This window comes from Macaca thibetana, chromosome 10 (genome assembly GCF_024542745.1).
Source record: "Macaca thibetana thibetana isolate TM-01 chromosome 10, ASM2454274v1, whole genome shotgun sequence".
Lineage (NCBI taxonomy): Eukaryota > Metazoa > Chordata > Mammalia > Primates > Cercopithecidae > Macaca > Macaca thibetana.
In genome coordinates, this window is record NC_065587.1 from 85103479 (window position 1) to 85128036 (window position 24558).

Consider the following 24558-nt stretch of genomic DNA (forward strand, 5'->3'; position numbering starts at 1 on the left):
ACTGTGAGCAGAATATTAAGGGTCCAGATGACACACTCTCGAGGGCACCTTCCTGAGCAAGCTTCTCTTCCGCTGCCCCCGCCCGTGAGTCCTCTATCACAGCACGGAGCAGGACTTTCAGGAACTGCTGGTTCACTCACCCATAATTCACCTGGTCAACATGCCAGGCACTCTCCTAGGCATTGTGGTCTCAGCAAAAGAAATCAAGTCTCTTCCCTCATAAACCTCTATACCAGTGTGGGGTTGAGCTCACTAATACACAGTGAGTATGCCGTGAGATACGTACTCTGAAAAAGCATAAAGCTGGGGAAGAGGAAGGACTGGGAAGAGGACACTCGGGAGAGAGCTGCACGAAGGAAGCGAGTGGCCATGACGATGCATCTGGTGCCAACATGAGAGACGAGCCAGGCCACAGGCCAGGAGGGGACGTGTGCAGGACAATGGAAGTACAGAAGGACCACATGGTGCCAACAGGAAAAGAAACCAAGGGAGGGTGGCCACAGGAGAAGAATCATGGCCCAAGAGAGAGCTAGGGTGGACACCATCCAGGGCCTTACAGGTCACAGAGGGCAGAGGTTGTCTCCCCCTCCACTGGGGTTTTCAGCGGACGGAGATCCCCACCTTGGCTGACTGTGTATCTTGAGGGCTTTTTGTAAGGCACAGAGTAGGTCTCAACCAATGATTGCTGTGGATAGTGTTTTGAGGTCAGTGGCATGAGCTTGACAGCCAGAAACACAATGACAAGGAGTTACAGACCACCTGGGTGAGACGGTGTCAACCGATGTCCGTCTCTTTGCCATAAGAAATAACTTTTAATACCCTGCACACTCCCATGTTTAGAATAATTCACTGCAAAAAATTTGGAAAACACAGGTAAGTGTCTCGCACCATGACTCCTTTATTTTGTTCCCAGCCCTCAACCTTTCCGGCCATAAAGATGCACTCACAGAGAAAAGCGTACCAGAGAGTCTATTTTTTAATCATTTCCTCATAATATACACCTTGGACAAATCACCAAATGATTATTATTCTACAACATAGTTTAATATCATGGAATTCTATAACATAGATGTACCATGATTTATGTACACAATTTCATATTGTTGGAAATGTACATGGGAAATTATCCTGAAAAACTATTTTGGTGAGGTCTATACTGGGTGGCCCAAGAAGAGGCTGGTTTAAGGAAAGAAACACTGTGCACATTTGTGGGTAGAGGGAAAAGAGAACAGGGAAGAGAAACTTGAAGATGCAAAGAAGACTCATAAAAGGCACTGCAGTTCCTCTGCCATGATGATACACTGTTGAAGTGAAGAGCTTTGCAAGTCCACCTGACACACGCGTGCACCTCTGAGATCGCACAAGAGAAAGACAACATGCCAACACCCCTAACCAGGCAATGCTGAGAATGTGCACCTCAGTATCCCAGACCAGGGCTGCCAGGGGTCTCGGGGCACCAGCCTGTCCACCACGCCCAGCTCTCTGTTGCAGTGCGTTTTCTTTTCTAGGTATCTGACGCAGTGGTATATTCCTTCCTTTCCTTACTTCTCTCCCTGACATTTCCCTCCTCATTCCTCCCCATGTGGCTTTAATTTAAGCAGCAGCTGCCATCAAAAAAAGAATTCTGGGCGTGGATTTAGCTGACAAAATAACAAGGTAGACCAAGATTTATATAAAGAATTAATTGAAATGTTACCAACAATTTACATGGGAAAAAAAGGAAATAGTTCTGAATGTCCTTAATGATTAGTCAAAAGTTAAATCAGTGATGATATAAACATAAAATGAAGAATCATATTCAATGGTGTGAGAAAAAGCACACAATAAAATGTTTTAAAAAAGTGGAAACTGTATATCTAGTGCAACCTCAATTCTGTTTTTTTAAATACTCTATATAATGCACAATTACAATATTTGATGTACACTTAAATATATGTACTTAAAATATAAGCAAACATTACAAATGTAAACCAATCATTTTTTCTTGGTGAAAAGATTATGAATACTTGTGATTACTTTATTCATTTCTGAATGTGTTACTTTTTATAATAAGCATTTCACTTTATAATGAGAGTAACTACCTGTTTAAAAAATTTTGTTTAATCTACACTGATTACAGCAACTGTTTTACTTCTGCTTTGCTTCTATCAATCTGTGGTTCATTTCCATTTATTTCCAACAATGATGACAATTAACCTTAGGTCATGAGATATGGGAGTTGCTGCTGGTGACTAAACATATGGTGTCACTGACTTGGAAGCCAGCCATTCCAGGTTAAGAGTCACGATCTGTGATAAAAGGAGGGTATGGAAGTTCCTTAGTTCCTTGTCTGGAAACAGTTCACACATACACACATTCAGTCAAGAATTATTCCCTTAAACACCTACTCAGAAGTCAGAATACAGTACTGAGAAAACCAGACTCTTTCACTTACCACTAAATACAGAGACCAAGAGTAGACAGTTGCACAAACAGGTATAATCACCAACTACTTAAAGTGTTAACAAGAAAAGATAGAGGATGCTATGAATAAGTAGGCCAGGAGGTAAAATTTGGATTGCGTTTGGTAAATCCTCTTCGAGGAAGTGACATTTAAATGGAGATTTTGGAGACCATGTAAGATTTAGTCATGTGAAGAACCAGTGGACAAATGGACAAGTGTTCTAGGAGGAGAAAATAGCATATGCAAAGACCCAGAAGCAAAAATGAATGTGTACAACTGGAAACCTTGACTGAATTAGCAACATGTTCTAATCAAATGAGTTAACAAATTACAGAGCCGCTGACATGTAATCAAGTTAATATGTTACTGCCATGGAAAATCAGCTGTCATATAGGGCTAGGAGGAAACCTACTTTCTCCCACCATTGCCTGTAACTGCCATTCATCATTTCACCAGAACAGTCTCATTTGCTCAGCTGACCTTGACAATTCAGCTTTCGATTGCACGGTTATAAAATGGCTGAAGCAAAATGCATCCTACCACTCAGACAATACAATCTGAAGTAACTGAATAAATGCACATTGTTCTTTGAATTCAAGCGCTCATCTCCCCACCTACTTTGAAAACAGAAAACACCTGAAGCTCTTCAGTTAAAGTGGCTCACAGTGGAATAATATTCAAGGACAAAAGGAAGAAAGCAAAATCTGTAATTAACACTAATCTCAGTTAATGGAGGAAGAAGCCCACTTCTTTCAGTTGCTTTCATCACATGTTCCCCAAGATTGTGTATCTTAACAAGCTATTTAAGGCAATCTATAGCCAACTGTAAAGTTAGTAAATGGTCCATAAAAATGCAAAACAACTGAGACCAAAAACTGGAGAAGAAACCAGCCTTGCAGCAAACTAAACTTTTGAAAAATGGTAAGGCCCAATAAAATAAACGAGCAGAGATAAACACAGTAAATAACCATCAACTAAAACACAGGCTAACTACCAAATTACCAGCAACATAAATACTGCCAACTCCATGTATAAAATGTCCATGCTCAAGGTCAGTAAGAAAAAAAAAAAAAAAAAAAGGATAAGACAATTTATAAAGTAGCAGCGAGTGAGCGAGAAGAGGAGAGAAAAGTGTGCTTGCAAGGGAATGTGGTCTTCTTCCCTCCCAGGACACGCAGTGGGGACCATGACCTCACATGAAGGTGCAAACCTTATTGAGAATATCTCCAGCTACCAGCAGATTCTATTTCTGAAGCCCCTTCTACATTGTTAGAAAGCAAAGGGGAAAAGTGCATTCCCCTTAGTTCATGTTTATTAGACATCTAAGTTCCAAGTATGCTGCTGTGCACTGAGTAAACAACAAACTAGATTCTATGTCTGTTTTCTGGAAGTGTGCAGTCGTGGACAGCAAAGCTAAGGCTCAGTACAACAATGGGCATACCCCTGTTATTGGTGTCTTCTTACTTTCTCCCTAATGTGATGTATTCATCCCCCCAGTTTAGTGAAGGCAGAAAGGAGGTGAAGAAGGAAGGAAGGGAGGGAGGAAGATACGAAAGAAATAGGGAAGGAGTGGGACACAGGGAGGAAAATGAAACTATTTCCTTTCATATAATTGTTGTCATCTGGGGAGAAGCCCTTACTATCACCTTGGTGCCGTTGGCTTTTTGTATTCAAATCCCAGAACTCTTCATTTGGAATCTAGTTCTTTCCAGCTTTATATTCCAGAAATCCATTTCCATTCTTAATCTGAAAGTACCAGGAAGGCTGATGCTAATCTCATAGAGCATTCTAGTATAGCAAGTAACTCAGCACAGAACGAATTAGGAGCTTGGTGAGTCTTTCTTGATGACCAGGATGCCCAGGGCTTGCTTTTAGAGATAGCCACTGTTTGCCAGATTCCCTAGACTCTAGGGCCTGTGAATACAGCCTAGAACTGTGTCTAGGAGGGCGTAATTATATTGACACATTTAAGAAGGCCCATTTTCAGCTTGAAAAACAAAATAAAAAGGATAGTCTCATCTATCAGTGGGAATGGTGGTAATATATATATAAACATTCTGTAGAATAATTTGTGAATATGCAGCGAGAGCCTTAAAACTATATGCACTCTGGCCTGGCCATTCTACTACTACTTCCTCCCCGCTGAGGAATTAATCATGGCAAAATGCAAAGATTTAGCTACAAAGCTCTTCAGCCCAATAACTTGTGATAGTTAAAAATGAGATAACAAAATGCCTACCAATAGAAGTTAAATAAGGTATGGAAGGGGTCCCCAATCCCCAGGCTGCGGACTGGTACCAGCATTCGATTTGCACAGGAGCGCGAACCCTATCATGAACTGTGCACACGAGCGATCTAGGTTGTGTGCTCCTTACGAGACTCACCTAATTATCTGAGGTGGAAGGGTTTGATCCCGAAACCATCCATCCCCCTCCTCTGTCCCTGTCCCTGGAAAAACCATCTTCCACGAAACTTGGTCCACGGGGCCAAAAAGGCTGGAGAGCGCTGAGGTAGGGAATAGTCATACAATGGAATATCATATGGACATTAAAATAATGTGAAAGAATTTATGAAAGAAAAAAACAATAAGTGCAAAAAACTTGCAAGTCCAACATTAATCCATCTTGGCACAAGATATAAAATATAAATGTATATATATAAATGTGTGCACATACATAAATGTGTGTGTACATCTACACAAGGAGAGGCAGAGACAAAGATGGACAATGGAAGAAACAGGGGTCTAGGCTGGAAGGTACAGTAACATGTTAACTGCAGTCACTTTTTTTTGCTTGTGATTTCTCAATTTCCCATAATGAACACATTAAAGTAAAAAATACATTTAAGTATTACTCATCCACCTTCTTCCCCCATCATCGGTAACTTCAGACCATCCTCTGAGTTAGGGGTCTTCCGTGGCTGCGGGGTCTGCACTGGCCCTGATGCTAACCAAACCCCCTCAGGCTGCTGCACTCCTTGGATGATGCTCCTCCAATGGCTCACCAGATACAGGTTTGATCTGATTTTTGATATTTTTTAGTTTAACTGGGTTTGAAAGCTAGGTGTTTCTCCTCTTTAGAATTTAATTATTCAAATACATCCATTTAAATGGGCTCACCACTGGTTAGTGCTCAGAGGAGGCTAATGCGCCAGTGAAAAATTCTTTTATTTTCAAGACTGAAATGAGCTTGGAAGTTATCTAATTTTGCTTTGAGCACTTTGAAGAAGCTGTGAAAGCTTCTGCAGCTTGCCAAATGAGCCGCCTGTTTGCAGTCTCAAAGCAAGGCAGAGGAGGCCCGAGCAGTCGGCTTGGTTTCTTCTGAAAGACGCTGCACCAGCTGAGGAGGAATGTTTCCCCTGCAGGAAAATTATCTCCTGGCAAAGACCCTGGCTGGGCACCTCTCCAACGTGGAGCTAACTCCCAAAGGAAGTCACCAGGCTTCTCTGCCTAATCCAAAAAGTCTCTGGCACCAAGTATCACGCATGTGTGCGTACAAATCACGGCTTCCAGGGAGCTTGAGGTGTGGGCCAGCAGTAATTTCCCAAACTATGTTCCAACTCTATGTGCCCAGTCAGGCTGATATAATGTTCTTGGGGAACAAGAACTTTGCTTTTAAAACTGCAAATCTTACTATAATTCAGAGCATAGGGTATTTTTTTTTAGACATGGGCTGTTTGGAAAATTAGTAGATGGCCTGCTGAACAAAGACAAAATTCACACTGCTCTGAAGATAACTTGGCGCTTACTGGATACAATAATTTGCAAACCAGTCATTCTTTTGGAGAGCTCTGTTCTGGGAAAAACTGAGTACCACGCAGCAATTTTTCAGTCAATTGCAAAGAACACACTCAGGTCTACACAATACCAAAGAAACCAAGAGGTATGGTCATTGTAACGCCACCAAATGTGTAGAAACACATCTGTGTGGGTGAGAGACTCACAAAGATAGGGGCCAAGTAATGTGGAGATAGGAAACTGCACAGGGACCACGAACAAAAGACCTGGGCAAACCTGTGAGAGGGCAGACACATCCTTTGTGCTGAGAGCACATCTGCTGGCCAAAACCTACAAGCTCAATGAACATTTGTGAGGTGCCCACTCTGTGGGGTCTTCTGGAGATTCCAAGATAAATGAGGCACAGTGCCTGCCCTCAAGAAGCCTAAATCAATTAAATACACAAACATCAAATGAACGAATTTGGAAAGAGCTAAGACACACGAATGCACAAAATGCCTGCGAGAGGATACACAGGAAGCACTTAGCTCCAACTGGAAATGCACAGAAAGCTTCCTGAGGATATGACTCTATGCTCAGCTTAAAAGAGGAAGATGACTGGCCAAGGGAAGAAGAAGGGGAAGGAGTCACAGACAGTGTTACAGATGCAGAGGCCTGCAGAGAGGTGTGACCCACGTAAATCACAGGATAAAGTTCGGGGTGGAAAGTGACTGAAAATAACATTGGAGAACAAAGTCAGAGATGATCAGGTTGATGCTTGGAAGTCACCACCTGGTAGGTACTGAGGGGCCAGGCCGGATGCTGAGAAGAGGAGGAGGGGGTGACCAGGAAGGGCTAAGGAGGTGTGGTGAGCTCCTTCCTCAGGTTCACGGCAGGGACAGGACTCCAGGGGCAGGCCCAAAAGTCTTCCCTGTGCCATCAGATAGAGAAAGTCAGGAATCACAGTGGGAACCATGCCAATCAGAGCTCTGCAACATTTGCTGCTCCTCATGTATTGACCCCATTGTCCATTTAAGGAAAAAAAAAAAAATCTGTCCTACATGTTCTTTGGTAGTGATGGGCAACAAGATTTCCTAGAGGGAATGATCCCTATATACTTGCTGAAGGTGGGGGCAACAAGAGGAAGAGTGCTAGGAAGACAACGTACCGACGTGGAGCCAATTAGGGAAGGAAAAAAATTCCCAAGGGATAGAGTGGGTGATGACTCAACCTACAGGAAAGCAGGTGGCTGCAGAGGGACCTGGGCAAGGGAGGGGAGGCCCAGCATTGTTAGGCAGAAGCCAGCATGAGGGCTTAGCACAGAGAAGGAGGAGGCCAGGAGGCGCGTGTGTTTGTGCATGTTGGGGCGGGCAGGGAAGCAAACATTTAATAAGCACCTGCTTTGTATTACACAACAATTAAGAGGGTCAGCAGCTAGTTTGGCCTAAGAGGGCGGAAAGTAATAAAGAGCAGAAGAAAGCTCTCAAACAAGTCTGTTTGAGTAGGAGGTGCCATCAATGCTTTTGACTCCTGTTAAAACTTGTCCTGGAGAGGTGATAAGGCAAATATGGGGTTAAGGGTCTCCAGACTCCATACTTCTCGGCAGGGCTTAGTCACCTGCTGAAGCTACGAGACTGCTCACAGGGCTTGGTGACTACGTAGGTGCCCTAGGAGGTGACTTAAAATGAGATGCGATGCATTGGGAGCATGGGTCTGGGGTGACATGTGCAGCTTTCCCTAATTTAAAGACCTTCAAACTCATCCAAGTCTGGCATGTGCAAAGATAATACTACCACCATCCTGATTTCTGACAGGCTTTACAAGTGTCTTCCCTGTTCACTAAATCACGCTCCGAGATGACTGAGCCTCGGTCTGTCTCAATCACTCAAGCCCCAGCACAGGGCTGGACAAATGATGGGCCCTCAAGCACCACTGAATGAATGAGGTAAAATGGCAGGGCTGTGAACATCTATTTTATTCAACACGGGGATCTGCCTTCATCCTCCAAGTGGAGAAATACCGCCTTTGACAGGCCACACAAACCCGAGCTTTTTCCATGGGGTGTCTGATCGCTGACGGAGTCACAGTCACTTACAGGAGAAAGTTCAAGGCCCAGGGCCTAGTTTTTCAAGGTTGTACTCATTATCCTCCTTCCTCTTGACAACCTACTCCTCCTCCTGCCATATTTCTGTTTCAGCTGAGTGGCATGTAGCACCCAACCAGTTACTGAAGCCAGAAACTGCAAGTCAACATCTTTTCCTTCATTATATCCCATATCCAATTCATCATCCAAACCTCAGGACTTCCTGCCCTGACTATCTCTGCAGCTCACCCTTCTAGGTTCCTCCCACTGCTGCCTCAGTTCAGGCCCTCACCTCTAGGATCCTTGTGAGCTTCTCCAGGACTTGTGCTGCCCAGCCAGTTCCTGAGAAGTCAGAGCAATGCCTTTCAATACAAGGATGAATGATCATGCTTCTTCCTAGTTACAGGCACTCCTTGGACTGACTGGGTTTTGAGAAACATGCAAATGAGCTAGTTGAACTGAACTTGGCAGAACATGAGAGAGGTCATGTAATCATCAGGAAATCCATCCAGGATAGATTTACGTTAATCATTTATTTACTATACTTACTGGGGGAACTACATTTTGAGATTTTCTTTCTATATTTTTAGATACCATTTTCAACGTGGGACACTTGAGAAAACAGAAGAAAATAAAGATGAAAAGAATACAATAAGATACTGCCTCACACACATTTTGATGTGTACTATAAAAACAGAAAATCACAAATGCTGGTGAGGATATGGAGAAACTGGAACCCTTGGGCCCTGTTGGTGGGAATGCAAAATGGTGCAGCTGTTGTAGAAAACAGCATAGCCGTTCCTTGAAAATTAAAAATAGGGCTACCATATGATCCAGCAGTTCCACTTCTGGGTGTGCACTCACAAGAGTTGAAAACAAGGACTCAGACAGACAGTTGGACACCTATGTTCATAGCAGCATTATTCACAATAGCCAAAAGGTGAAAACAATCAAAGAGTCCATCAACAGATGAATGGATAAACAAAATGTGGTATTATCCATACAATGGAATACTATTTGGTCATAAAAAGAAAGGAAATTCTGACACATGCTCTATTGTGGATGAACCTTAACTAAAGACATTATGCTAAGTGAAATATGCCAGTGAGAAGAGGACACACACTGTAAGAGTCTACTCACATGAGGTACCTAAAGTGGTTAAATTCATGGAGACAAAAGTTGAGCGCTGATTGTCAGGAGTTTGGGGGAAGGAGGGAATGGAAGTTATATTTAATGAGTACAGAGTTTTAGTTTTGCAAGATGAAACTGGTTGCACAGTAATGTCAACGTACTTCACACTACTGAACTGTACACTTAAAAGTCATTACCACGGAGAAGAATGTTAACTGAAGACTGGGCCCTAGAAACCCACCCCTCAGGCACCTAAAATTCATGCGCAATTACTTTCTACAGCAGGTGGCAAGTTGAAGGGGTCTGGGAACCAGAGAGAAAGAAAGAATGATGAAGTATTAAGTAACTTTTATTTGCATTTGTGTCAATGAGTAATGCAAGGGGTAGCATGTGCACTTGAAGTCAGGTGAACAGGCTGCATAATGGCAGCGTCAGATGCATCCAGAACCAACTGTAATTCTGTCCAAAACAGATTGCTTCTCCTGAATTTTCTGACTGCCTTGGCCTAGTTCTTCATTTCAAGACGAGGCCTTCTCCCCACCTATGGCTTAAAGATCCTGAACATGATTTTGAGATTATTCAAGTAACTGCAGTATCCCCTGGGATTAGGCAGACAGATTAGCCACAAAACCACATTCCTCTGCATAATATGTCTCGTTCCAGTATTTGGAACATCCATGCCCAAAGAAATTTTAAAAGCCTTTCCCAAAGGGACTCATGTGACTTACTAAAATTTTATTCTTAATCTGTTTACACAATTTTTATTAAGCATGTTATGTGAATGACATCTTATACAGAAAAGAGTAACACAAGGCCCCTGACCTTAAAAAGCTTCCATCCTAACAGGAAATATACATAAGCAGAATTCTTACTCGACTGCTAGCCTAGGCCTGCCCTCCCTGGCTCCCCCATCTCAGGGAAGAGTGTGCCACCTGTAGCAGCTGTTGAAGCCTGAATCCTGGGAGTCACTCTTAATTCCTTGATTCCACGTTGCTCCACCTCTACGGCTAAAGTGCAGATCCAAGCCACGATTACCTTTCACTTGGACCAAGGAAATAGCTTTTTCTAAATGGTCTCCTGCTTCTATGCCACATTCTCCAAATGGCGTACATCCTAATATTTGTATTAAGTACATCTTCAGGTTACTCCCTTGCTTAAATCATTCTAGTGGTTTGCCAGCTCTCTTAAAAAACAGTCAAACGCTGGCCGGGCGCGGTGGCTCAAGCCTGTAATCCCAGCACTTTGGGAGGCCGAGGCGGGCGGATCACAAGGTCAGGAGATCGAGACCACAGTGAAACCCCGTCTCTACTAAAAATACAAAAAATTAGCCGGGCGCGGTGGCGGGCGCCTGTAGTCCCAGCTACTCAGGAGGCTGAGGCAGGAGAATGGCGGGAACCCGGGAGGCGGAGCTTGCAGTGAGCCGAGATCGCGCCACTGCACTCCAGCCTGGGCAACAGCGTGAGACTCCGTCTCAAAAAAAAAAAAAAAAAAAAAAAAAAAAAAACAGTCAAACGCCTTCCAATTGCCTGCATGGCCCTACATTAGCTGGCCCTTGACCTCCCCACCCTCACTTGTACCACTCTTCTTGCTTACTATATTCCATCTACTCTGGCCCTCTCTTCACTTCTCATTTTGAAGCCATCACACTTGCTTTCTCTTTCTGTCTCAATGCTTTCCATTCTCCCCCTTTCTGTTTTATGAGTGTCGTTTTCTCTCCATGTGAGTCTCAGACCAAACATCCCTTCTTCAGGCAGCCACACCTGATCAAACAGTGTCCTAAGACATTTGATTTCATTTTCACTTTCTGGATTTATTTTTAAATTATCTGTTGATTGTATCTCTCCTCCAACAAGCATGCAAGCTGACCTTCTCGGGATTACTGGCAATGGTGGCCCTGTCCTAGAACCCTGACTGGTTCATACAAGGCATTCAGAGAGGATTTGTTGATAGATGAGTGTATGTTACAAAGAAGACAAAATAAGGAGGAAAGAAATGGAGTAATGTACAGTGAAGAGGGGACACTGATTTTTGGTTGCGGGGAAGAAAAGTCAGGAATCGCTTCCACAGCAGAGATAGTCTGTACTATGCCCTGGAGGATGAGTAGGTAGCCAGGCAAAAATGTATCCTAGTCTCTGGAGCTAGCAAAGGAAAAGCCCCAGAAGCACAAGCTTGTCCACATGTAACTGACCAATAAAAACAACAGTGGGAAGCTGGAGCTCAGAACACCTGGAGAGAGGCCCGGAGACGAGCATAGACAGTGGACAGCCCAAGTGACATGGTACAGGCTGGAACTTTATTTTTTAGACCATGGAAAGTCATTGAGGAGTTTTGAGGATGAAAACTGGTACACTTTGACCTGCATTTTGTAAACACTGAAAAAAACTATTTGAACTTAAATCTAAAAACAAAAAATGACATTACTTTTAAGAGAGCTACACTTTCTCCCAAGTTTTAGGAAGAAAAAAGAAAGACTTCCATCCCATGTGTACATGTAAGGCAAAGAGGGGCCTGTGGCAAAGGAAAGGCTGACTGAAGATCACGTTTTGGTTTCCAAAGACATTCAATAGCCATATTACATTAGCAAATGGTTTCAGATTAAAAGGCACCACCACTGTAGAGGATAATAACGGTTGTATCTGGATTCCAGGATTAACTAACTGGGTCCTGGGCCAGGAGACACATCCAAGCCAGCATTCTTCATATCATAGGACAATTTAACTAGACAAACAATATCTAAGAGACAAGATCACACCATTTAAGCTGAAATTAACACTAAAGATCTGTGTATTATATTAAACTTAAACATGAGCAATTCCATCTCAGTCACAATAAAAGGCAACTGCTAAAACTGCTGTTAAAGACCTACAACAAAACGTGCCTTCCGAAGTACTTATCATTTAGTTGCTCTGAGAGTGTTCTCCCGTTTCAGACGTCTGACTGACATGGCTGATTTCAGGACAGAATTATTTAATGAGCACAACTTTGCTCAATGACCATGTAACAAAATGGAAAGATCAAATGGGAAAGACAAAGGCTGACACAAGGGAGTCAACTGCTGGTGCTTCCAGAAATCCTGGAAAGAGGGGGGCGCCCAGGAGTCCACAGCCACAGGGATGTACTACCTGGCTTTTTTCTTAAGTTCAGGCAGGTGTTGGATTTGGGCTTCAGCTTGCTGGCCCATAAAATAAGGAATCCAGAAATGTGATCGAAGATCCCTCCTATGACACTGAAGAAATTACTTGCAGGTGTCTGCTTTCCACAAACCAGAACACTGGCTTGGGCTGAAGGAGTGAATGGCTTTCAGCACATGGCTCGATGTTTGCGAGAAATCTCAGGGTTGAGAGTGAGGGAGTAATGGAAAATGGAACCAGTCTCCTAACTGCAGTAAGGCAGGAGGTAGCAGAGTCAAAGCACGGGTGATGGAATCAGATAGACCTGGATGCATGCCTCAGCTCTGACTGTGAAACTGATGGAGAGCAAATGTATAAACATTTCCCCACATGTAAAATGGAAATAGGTTTGTGAGAATTAAAAAAGAATTAAAAGATCAAGGTTCTTAGCATAGTGCCTGGCATACAGTAACTACTAAATAAATGACAGTTCTAGACAATGTTGTTCTTGTTACTTTTCGCTCACTTATTCAGTCATTTGATTTACCTCCATTATTTTACATGAGATTATCCTGGTAGGAAAGATAAAACTATGGAACCTCACACAACCAAAAAGGGCCCTCAAAGTTCCCTGTTTTTAGGCATTTTCGTTATCACTGTCATTTTATTGATGAAGTTACTAAGGACGTGAGTTAAGCTGACTGTCCAAGGTCACCCAGCCACTAAGTCCATTTAAAACATTCTCATTTGTGCTCTGAGTAGTCCCCTAGTGTTTGAAGTAGTAAAGATAATTTCCTGCTCTACTGGATGGCCTAAGAATCAGGCGGCCTCTGTTATTACAAATAATTTATAAAATAAGATAAAAGTGCGTAAGCCAAAGGGATCATGCACTGAGTAATCAAAGTGCCAACTCTAAAATATTAGACAGTTATGAAAATGATAATGAAGCTTGTAACAACCCTTACTAATGCTTATTATGCTGTTAAGCGAAAAATCAGAAAACGCAAACTGTTTATGTTGTGATTATAACTAAGTAAAATTATGCACATATATAGTAAGGGCTGGAAAGGAACTCGGAAAATGACGGCGGCTGATTTGATAAGGAGGCGCCGTTGCAGAAGTTTTATTTTAATCTTGTGACTATAATGGAGTTGGCACAATAAATGCAAAAGTGATCATCACAGGGAAGGAGATGCTGCTGTTCACTCACCCGGGGTTATACAACATGACTGCAGACAGGTTCTCACGGGACTTCGAGAGGTCGGTCATGGACAAGCTGAAGGAGGACAGAAGGCCACTCTAAGGGCAGACACAGGGCAGAGTGGTTACCTTAGCAGAGAAGAAAAGGTCACTGCTCTGGACTCATTGCTTCCAACATGTGAGAGACAATGAGGTACACATGCTCCTACTTAACACACACCACAATTAACTGATCTATCTGAGGAAAGCAGATCAGGGCAACAAGACCCTGATACGGCCAGGCGCAGTGGCTCAAGCCTGTAATCCCAGCACTTTGGGAGGCCGAGACGGGCGGATCATGAGGTCAGGAGATTGAGACCATCCTGGCTAACACGGTGAAACCCTGTCTCTACTAAAAAATACAAAAAACTAGCCGGGTGAGGTGGCGGGCGCCTGTAGTCCCAGCTACTTGGGAGGCTGAGGCAGGAGAATGGCGTAAACCCAGGAGGCGAAGCTTGCAGTGAGCCGAGATCCGGCCACTGCACTCCAGCCTGGGCGACAGAGCAAGACTTCGTCTAAAAAAAAAAAAAAAAAAGACCCTGATACATTTCAAACCCAAGCCTTCTGCTAAGTACAGTAGGACCTTGGCCTTCTAGGGCTGGGGAAATTCATCAGGAATTCCATAACCCAGTTGGTCTGTGGAAGTTAAAGTCAAGGAAAGGGGTTACAATATCTTGCCAGTTAAAGTCAAGGAAAGGGGTTACAATATCTTTGTCATCCTCCATTACCTGGCAGGCAGCAGTCTCCTATAATCAGCGATATCCACTCACACTTAGGGAGCGATAAAGATGAAGGCAGGAGAGGTGAAGGGAGACCAAAAGAGCGAGCTTGACCTATTTTGCTTCCATGAGAAGTTACTGGCAAACATGTTTTTTCCCTCTGTTCCTCTGAACCTGTGTACCAAAAAGGACCCTCTAGGGAGACCCTGGGCTGCAGCAGATAAGAGGCTCCACTGGCTGGAAAAAGCCACCCAGGAGAAGGGTGAGGTCTGCAGCTTTCTTGTTATTTTCCATCTAGGGCACTGGCAACCTTGGGCATCCCTTATAAAGGAGACAGAAATGAGAGGCTGGGTAACCAGTGGTCAAGGGCAAATGCTTCTGGTATTCAAGTCAGTACTGCAGCCAAGGCTCCCCACTTGCTGGCTATGGAACAAGTTAGGGAGAGTTGCTCTTGGTCTGTTTCTCACCTTGACCGGGGGGGTGACAGCATGGGGGTATTAATGGCTGCTGCACAGATAAAGTGACAGAATATATGCACAAGTCTAGCACCATTTCTGGCTCATAGAAATGTTAGCTGTAGCCTTTATTATCTTCTTCAGTCTAAGGACCAGCCATGATGTCTCTGAACAGATTTCTTTGCTTCTTTCTCTGGTCCTCAGCTCCCTTCCCCATCAGCACTTAAACTGCCCTTTAGACATCCCCTTCCAACCAAACCAAAGTCTTGCCCAGTTGTCCTAAACCCACCCCTGCTCTTGCTTCCCACCTCAATGAAAAATCTGTTTACTGTGGCTGATTTTGGATTAATGTGATTCCAATTTTGGGTTAATTCCTAAGAGATGCTGATTAGAGAAAGTCACTTTCCACCTAATGCAAAATGATGCCCAATTTCTTGGTGGGAAGGGTGGAAGGCTGAAGAGAAGGATCTAGGAGGGGCAGTTTCTCCTTGTCTGCTCTAGAATTTACTTGCTTGCTCTCTTACTTCATCAGCCAATCATCTGCTGGGAAACAATCTCCCTAGAATCAATCCAGATCACAGAACTACTTTTCCAGTGGTTCTGCACCCCAGAAAGTCAAAACGTTGGGACCAGAGAGACCACCACCCACTCATCCCCACATCCGATCAGTGGTTCCCTCCTAGAGACGCCGTGTCCCTCACCTTCCTCTTCTCCCTGAGCTTGGCAGCTTCCTTTGGATGGTTAAAGCGAAACATATTGGTTCTTCCCAAGAGAATCACAGCACCTGAGAACATACAAAAACAGTAATGAATTTACAGTAAACAGTGTGGTCAGTTGCCAATATAATAAAATGGAATTCTACGGTTGAAATGTAATTTCCAGTGTAATATAAAATAATAAGGGAAAGTTTTAGTCTCAAAAGTCTGCTTACTTAAGACAATTTCAAATCTGCAAATACCTTTATTTTTACAGCTGAGTGTCACAACACACATAATATCCTCATATCCATAATATCCAGCAGAAGTGATGAATTTAAGCATTACAACATAGTATGAGATTTAAAACTTAACAGACATACAATTAGACGTTTGATTGTCGGGAAGAAAAAATAAACCAGTTCTCCAAAGAGAGGTAATATCAAGCAAAGCATATGGTCACAACTTTAGGAATGTTTATTGATGCTGATAAAAGAAATCTCAAAAGAAAAGTGCTTTCAAAAGAAAACATGATGGAACTGGCATAGTATAGATAACTATCACTAAAATCTCCCTCAGAATTTGACGGGAAAGAACTTGTGTAAATTTAAGATCTATTTCCAAATAAAAACACTGCTTCTTGTCAAAACCCTATTAAAATTCCACATCAGACACACAAGAAAGGGTCCTTTTGATTGATGAGAGTCTTTCTTATTGAGAAAACAACTGTACAAGGGGCAAAAGAATTCAAAGGAAATACCCAAGGAAAACAAAAGCATGGGAAGAGGCAAATTTCAGCTTGATGAAGCAAACAAACCCATTCGAGGGTCACAGCTGTCTAAAGCAGGCACGGGTGCCTGCAGGGCTGTGAGCTCCTTGTCACCAGAGGCATGTAAGAGAAACGATGTTGCAGAAGAGGTTCACTGTCTCTTCTGAACTCCCATCCATGTATGAGGGGCTATGTGTACGGCTCCATCCATGTATGAGAGTCTACAATGCCTCAGGGCATCAGTGAAGATAAAACACATGTACTGACAGTCAACCATGAAGAATGACATGTGAGTGCTTAAGTGTCTAGCACACTTAGCTGAGTGTGTGATTAAGCGACGAGTGTAGCCCAGAGTAGCTGGGGACAGGCTTCTGCACCAAGGACCTAAGCTGGGTCTCATTGGATAACCAGAGGGCAAGAGGAAGTGTTCCATGTGGGGTAACTGCAGGGAGAGTCGAAGCCATAGACAGGAGAATGGCCTGCTATGTTCAGGACAGAGGAGAGAGTCATGTCCATCCAAAGTTCAGGATGTTTGAAACAGAATCGATACTGGATAGGTGAAATAGACTGTGAAGACCGGAGAACAAGGATGAGAGTTTAGACCAGAGGTCACAAACTGGTGGCCAGAGGAAAAACTTCAGCCTATAGATGTGTTTTTAGTCTTCCCTGTCATGTTTCAAAAACAAAATCTTTAGTTGGCAAGAGTTAAAAGTCTGGAGAGTTCACATAAAAGTCTGGGCACCTTTCTAGCATTCCTTCAAAATTCCTAAGATATGCTATCAGTAGATCTTTGTTTGTACTTGGCAAAAATCCCTGGGCTGCTGAGGGTTGCCTCCTTTGCACAGGTGACCTCTGGTTGACCACAGTCACTAGCCTCTTGCTTGGGTAATATCTTCACCTGGGCCCTGCAGGAAACATCATTATACCAGGTATCTATTCTGGAGCTCAGGCCAGCATATCCACCTGCCTATTCGATGTATCATTTTGGACAGCTCAAGGGAGTTTCAAATTCAATATGGTTAAAACCTAACAGGTTTAAATCACAACCATAGGGAGCAACTGATATGGGTTGGTTTTAGTGGTTGTCATTATTTAGCAGAAACGAAGTCACTATAACAAGGAGGAAAAGATAGTTTTAGGAGCCCTAGTAGGGCAGCAGCAGATATTATTCACTCTACAATTTGCTTATCCCTGTGATGTAAAATTGCATTTGTATGTTTTCCAGTTATGGCAAGGCACCATTACCATGATTAAAAACGGTGTTTCCCATGCCTTTTACGACTAGGACTCAGAGCAGTGTGCCGCATAGAAAGCCAAAAGCTAAGCAGCCACATCTAGGATATATGTATATTTAATGCTGTTAAAGTTACATTAGAGATTAATAAAGCAATCACATTCCAGGTGTTAATTACATCTCCAATTCTTCTTTTTTTTTTCTGTTAATCAAATGCCTAGCCATGCAAGTTGAAAATTGCTAAAATATGTTAATGAAAAAATAGAATCGAATTGCAGAGACATATTTCAAATTGTATTAAATCATTGAAAATAATCTTGCCACCCAGGTTATTTGCATGAAATACACATAAAAAGTCCTTTAAGGAGTTATAAAAGAAAGCAAAACTATCCATGACAACTCACTGCTTCCATCTAGATAATGATTGAGTCAACTGTCTGGCATGTAAAAAGGGGTCCATTAAGGCTGGTTTCCTTCCCTTTCTTCTTCTAAGCACCTGTACTCAACAAACCTGGTGAATTTAAAAATTTGCTTCATTTTTACATGATGCCACTATTTATTCATTTAGCAAATACTTAATGAACACTTACTGTATGCCAGTCACTATGATAAACATGGGGGATACAGAGTTGAGCAAGTTAGATGTACGCTTTGCCTTTACAGAGCTTTAAAAAATGTCAGAAAGAGAAATAATCAAATAATGAAATAATTCCACAAATAAATGCAAAGCTGCAACTGAAGGAGAACTGTGTCCTGGGCTCAAAGAGCAACAGTGATAAGGGTTTATTATAGGGGAAGCTAGAGAAGGATATCTTCAAGGGAGGTGGTGTCTAAAACAAGCTCTGAGAACAAGCTGGGGAGAGTGTCTTGTGTAAAAGCAATAATGATCATGATCATGATTGATGATAATAATGAGGAGGAAGAGGCCACCAAGAATGAGTGACTGGAAGACAACCATGTGGCTTGGCAAAGGAAACAAGGGTGAGCACTGCACCAACATAAGGCTTGAGAAGGAGGGAGAAAGTGAACCAACTCAAATGGTTCAGGATGTAAAGGATCTTGTGTTTTATCTAGTTGTAAGAGGAAGACACTGAAGGGCTCTGTACAGCAGCATAACATGATCAGATTTCAGTTTCACCAAAGATCATTCTTGCAATGGTGACTGAAGAAAGGCAAAACAGGGCAAGAGTAAATGTGGCTAGGCAAGCCAGGTGGCTACTACAGTGGTCCAGGTAAGTGATGATGACTCAGGATTGGGGGAAAGGGGTACCAAAGCAGAGAAGTAAAACAAAACTGGAAGACATGTAGGAGATAAAATCAACATGATCTGATGATGGGCTAGATACAAAGAGGAGAAGGGGGTGAGGAAGATGGCTTCTGGGTTCTGGAATGCATCGCTAGTTGGATGGGGAGTCTTCTGCACAGACTGAGAACACTGGAAAAGGACCAAGATGGGATGGGGAAAAAATCATGAGTTTGGTTTTGGACATAATGAATTAGAGACACATTTGGCAAATGAAAATATGGGTTTGAAGCTCTAGAATAAAAGTCTGGGATGTCAATCTGCCTTCTTACCCACTTACCTACATATATATATACACACATACAAACATACACACACACACACACACATACATATATATATATATATATATAGAGAGAGAGAGAGACCTTTACATACACATACATATGCAGGTTGACTATTCTTTATCCAAAATGCTTGGGACAAAAAGGGTTTTGGAGTTCTGATTATTATTTTTTTTATTTCAGAATACTGGAATATATATAATGAGTTATCTTGGAAATGGGACCGAAGTCTAAACATGAAATTTATTTATGATTCATATATACTTATAGAGAGTCCTGAAAGTAACTTTATACAACATCTTAAATAATTCTGTGAATGAAACAAAGTTAGTGTACAGGGAACAATCAGAAAGCAAAGGTGCCACTATCTCAGCCACCCACGTGGACAATCTGCAGCTGCTTAGCATCACCATCGTTCCTGACTCTGAATTTATATGCTGCTGAGAAGCAATCACCTGGTGATCCATGTCTTTTTGTTAGCATAATGAACAAGTAGGAAATTCACTCAGTGAATTGAAAACAGGGAGGATGCAAGCTTTTGCTTATCACAGCAATTTTACATTTACGCATGCCTGTTGCATTAGCACATCTCAGTACAGTTATTCTGTCCTTGGCACCCTTATTTCATGTAGGGGCTGCCTCATTGTCTGTAGTCCGTGTCTTTCTAGGGCAATAATGCCAAAACGGTGATGTTTCATCAGCATTACAGACTTGGTTCTGGTGTCAGATTTTCATCAGCGATGACCTTGACATACTCGTCAATAAATTTCTCTGCTGCCTCATAGTAAGCAGATACTCTATCACCACAAATCTTTAAAATTTAAAGCTGTGTCTGTTCCTAAATGTCGGCAACCAGCCTGCTGAATATTCACAGTTTTCTTCAATTTTCAGTTCATTGTGATAGAGTTTTGCTTGTTTTCATGATCAACTTCCCATTAAGTGGCAAGTATTCACTGTGACACTGACATGATCCACTCTTTTAATACACAATTGAGATCTTCACTTTTAGCTTTATGCTATGTTTTTCTATTTTCCATTTATGTGTATTTATTACTTTGAGCATAGAACTTAGCCTTCTGTTTCTTCAGGTCATATATGATGGCCATTTCAACACTATACTCTTCTGTAAGACATTTCACACTTAACACCACCATCCTGTTTCTCTAACAGCTTTACTTTCTGTGCTACAGATCAACATAAATTGTTCCTGTTTCTTATCACTCTTATCTACAGGGGTAGCTGCAGACCTTTCTGACATGTTCAAACATTAACTTTACAGCACAGAGCAGAGAATAAGAAAAAAAAAAGCCACAGTGAGTAATGCATGCAGGTCTTGGCCCTGCACAGGGTATCATGGGGAACATGCTATTGTCATGTATGGCCTGAAACCTGCCATTTTATTGTCCTTTGTGGGCATACTCATATGGGGAATCTGGACATGTGCCGAAAAGATACACTGAAGCTGAAGGGGGCTGGGGGGTCTCTTTTCCTTTGTGAATACTGAACAAACTGTGTGTGTGTTGCACCTAAGTTTTGACTGCAAACCCATCACATGAGGTCAGGTGTGGAATTTTCTACTTGTGGCATCATGTTGGCCCTCAAAAACGTTTGGACACTTCAGATTTCTGATGAGGAATGTTCAAAGTGTGCGTGTGTGTGTGTAAGAGACTCATTGCTAATAAATGAAACTACAGGATTAGGAAAGAAACTTGAGGACAGAATACAGAGGTAGAAGACAAGAGGACCTAAGACTGGGCACCTGAAGGAATGCTGACTTCTAATGGCCAAGTAGAAGAAAATAAACTTACAGAGGAAACAGAGAAGAGACCATGAGAGAGGGAGAAAAAACCCTCCAAAGCCAAGGAAAAGAGGGGCTGACAATGCAGAATGCTTCTCAGAGGTCAACTAAGATGAAAAGACTAGAAAACACCATTTGGTGTGGTGGCATAGAGGTCACAAGTGGCCTTAGTGGGAGCTGATTTGGTAGTACACCGAGGCCAGAAAGAAGAGACTGAGGAATGCAGAAGAGGTACAGAAACGTAGATGTACTGAGCACAGGCAACTTTTTCAAGAAGTCTATGAATGAAGAGAAAGAGTTGGTAGCAGCCAGAGGGGATGATAGTGTATTAGTTCGTTCTCACGCTGCCAATAAAGACATACCCAAGACTGGGTAATTTATAAAGTAAAGAGATTTAATTGATTCACAGTTCAGCATAGCTGAAGAGACCTCAGAAAACCTAACAATCATGGTGGAAGGGGAAGCAAACATGTCCTCTTTACATGGCAGCAAGAAGTGCTGTGCAAAAATGGGGAAAGCCCCTTATAATACCATCAGATCCTGTGAGAACTCACTCACTATCGTGAGAAGAGCAGAATGGGGGTAACCACCCCCAGGATTCAATTATCTCCCACCACGTCCCTCCTATGACATGTGGGGATTATGAGAACTACAATTCCAGATGAAATTTGGGTGGGGACACAGCCAAATCATATCAGATAGATCCTGCAGGATATTTTATTTTTTGTGAAAAGAAAACTCATATGTATACTTAAAATGCAATAAGCAAACTGAAGGGAATAAAGAGGAATAAATGAATGAAAGAACTAATGAATGAGAATGGCTGATAATGTAAAGTTTCTTGATGAAACCTGAAGAGTGTGTGCTGCCCAGAAATCTTGGTGTGGCTAAGGACAAGTCAGTGCTTAATCTCTCCAGAATTCAGTTTCCTCATCCAGTCATCAAACTGGACAATTTCTAAGATGCCTTCCAGATCTTAAATTCCTTTCAACTATCAACCATTTGGTCTGAGGTCAGTGTGATTAACAGCAGCAGATGGACTTTATGTGATGCACTTAATTTGTAAGTTTGCAAGCATTTCTAAACCTCCTTGAAATAATGACTTCTTTGAGATTAATTCAGAGCTTGCTAAGTAACCAAAGACAGACAAATTCCAGGCAGTCTTCAGAGGGGATGGAGGGGACATGACATTGTGAAACAGTAGACAAAGACATTGCTGGTTTCACATGAGACTCTCTATTTTAAGATTTCGAGTAAGCTGAAAGAAGTAAATCTGTAAACGTTTCTAGTGATTCCTAAGGAATGCAGGGACAATAATCATTAATATCACCAATAATTACCCTCTTCAAGTTTTATGAAATTTTCTAATTCTGCTACTGCACAAATAAAACAACTCATTTTTTCTCCTAGTGTTTTCATATGAATATTTTTGAGGTAATGATGTACCAATTATTTCATTTTGGGTTACAAATACTACAAACATATGAGACAACCGTGTTCCCAAAAGTGTGTGGTTCACACTTTAGAGGCTGCGGTGTCGATAAAAATGAGAGGCCCTTTTTAATTCTGTTTCAGGACTCCCAGTTCTACATTTTATTTTAGAAACACCCCCTGCCCCCCACCAACCAAAATATACCCCCGTCCTCCACCAACCAACACACAAACACACACACACAAAGGATGCAACGCACTGTGAAAGCAAGCTCAGGGAAAGAAAGGTTATCATTTTATATGTGACAGGGGGGAGAAAACAAACTCTGTCAGGAACATATAATTTTCTGAGATGGTATTCAGTGAGAGGCTGAAGTGAGGTAGGGCAGGTAAAGTTCTTATTTCATTGCCTGATTCAAGCAAAAAGAAACTTGCTTGTGTGTGACATTTTCCTTCCGATTTACAATATCTTAAAAATATTTATCTATATTAAAATAAGTTATGGTGATGGTACCATTTGTGGAAACTGATAAGAGAACATCTAATTTCCACTAATACATACCAATACTTAAGAACAGATTAAGTAATATGTTCTAAGGTCTTGGTGACACAGATTTTATTATTTCAAACATGAGAATTATAGTAATTTTTCTCTATATCAAAAATGGTTTTGGGAAGTTAGATAGGAAAAGATGAAGATCTAACATGGTATCTGTGGTGGGTAAGAAAATTTCATATAAATACTAAACAAATTCAAGCAGGACATATGGCTTGGTGTTAATGGCTGGCTTGCCAATGAATGATAGGCACTCTGCAACAAAGGCAGCAGGAATCAGTATCAAAGCATGCCATCACATTATCAGTTAGTAGTTCTGAAGAATAAAAATGACATGATACCTTACCAAAAAGCTACATTGACCTTGTCCCTTCCTTTTCAATGTTTACAATTCAAATATGGATTTACAATTTCCTGCTTGAGATAAATCACTTCAACCTCTGTTTACTCTTAGTAAAGTGAAAATTGGAAACTTAGATTCTGGGACTCTGGAGAAGAAAGAAAACTGATTTTCAATCTTTGCTACTGAAGTTTCCAGCCAAATTATCCATCAAGAATGATTTGCCCAACTGTGTGCACAAGCTGAGTTTGAAGCTTTGTAAAATTTCGGGACACTCCAGTCCCATTCCCAAAGAAATTTGTAGATGTGTGTGTGGGAGCAGGGAGAGGGGGTGGTAAGTGGGAGCTGATCTTTTTCTTAACACTTCATGGGAGAAACAAAACGAGCACAGACAGTTCCCAACTTAAGATGGTTCTACTTACAATTCTTCAACTTTATGATGGTGCAAAAGTGATACACATTCAGTACAGTATTCGACAAATTACGTGAAATATTCAACACTTGATTATAAACTAGGCTTTGCGTTAGATGATTTTGCCCAGTGTTCTGAGCACATTTAAGGTAGGCTAGACTAAGCTGTGATGCTCAATAGGTTAGGTGTATTAAATGCATCTTTAACTTAGGATATTTTCAATTTACAATGGATGTATCAGGACACAGCCTCATTGTAGTTCAAGGAACATCTGTATAAGGAATAGGTCTGTCCTTCTGAGGGAAAATGTAGAAAGCATAGGAAATGATTAGAGGGCAATTCAAGACAGTGTATAGTCACATGATAAATTCCAAAGTACTAAAGGGAAAGCATTACACAACTGGCCAAGCTATTAGTAACTTTCTTTCCATTCATGCCCAGTAGTCCACATTCTTTGTTACCAACTTCTTATTCACTATTAGCAATCATCTCAAGTATTTATTTCTAGGCTCCTACACACTCCAAAGTGTCAATATCCTACTGTTACTTCCAAAATAGTTCTTGCACAACGCCTCCCTTCTCTCAGCTCCCAAAGTCTTTTACCTTCAACCCCTTTTCCTTACAGCTCGTCTATCAGCCTCCCTTCAAGCTAAACAAAAGCTGCATCATCTTCACCTCTCAGCCCCCGTTCCCATCTACTGAGAGGCCAGCACGGACTCCCATTCATGCAACTGATCTAGGACCTACGAGCCCTACAGACCTGCCCATGACCCAGTAGCCTTGGTCTCACTGCTCCTACTCCTCCCTCCATCCCCGTTCCAGTCTTGGACATTTCTTCACT

General features: G+C 42.0%; 3 protein-coding genes across 8 annotated transcripts in view; 1 reads left to right on the forward strand and 2 right to left on the reverse strand.

Annotated features, from left to right (window-relative positions):
• Positions 1 to 24558, reverse strand: part of LOC126929186 (eukaryotic initiation factor 4A-I-like) — a 515423-nt gene that overhangs the window by 207516 nt on the left and 283349 nt on the right. The gene's annotated exons all lie outside the window — the stretch shown is intronic.
• Positions 1 to 24558, reverse strand: part of KIF16B (kinesin family member 16B) — a 315708-nt gene that overhangs the window by 120307 nt on the left and 170843 nt on the right. For all 6 annotated transcript variants that reach the window (XM_050745331.1, XM_050745330.1, XM_050745327.1 and 3 more), the window contains 2 exons: positions 15597 to 15679; positions 13693 to 13781 (listed from right to left, as the gene is read on the reverse strand). In XM_050745331.1, coding sequence (XP_050601288.1) covers positions 13693 to 13781; positions 15597 to 15679 — 172 coding nt within the window. The remainder of the gene's footprint in view (positions 1 to 13692; positions 13782 to 15596; positions 15680 to 24558) is intronic.
• The window catches only part of DSTN (destrin, actin depolymerizing factor), a 1228633-nt gene that overhangs the window by 8830 nt on the left and 1195245 nt on the right, over positions 1 to 24558 (forward strand). The window lies entirely within an intron of this gene.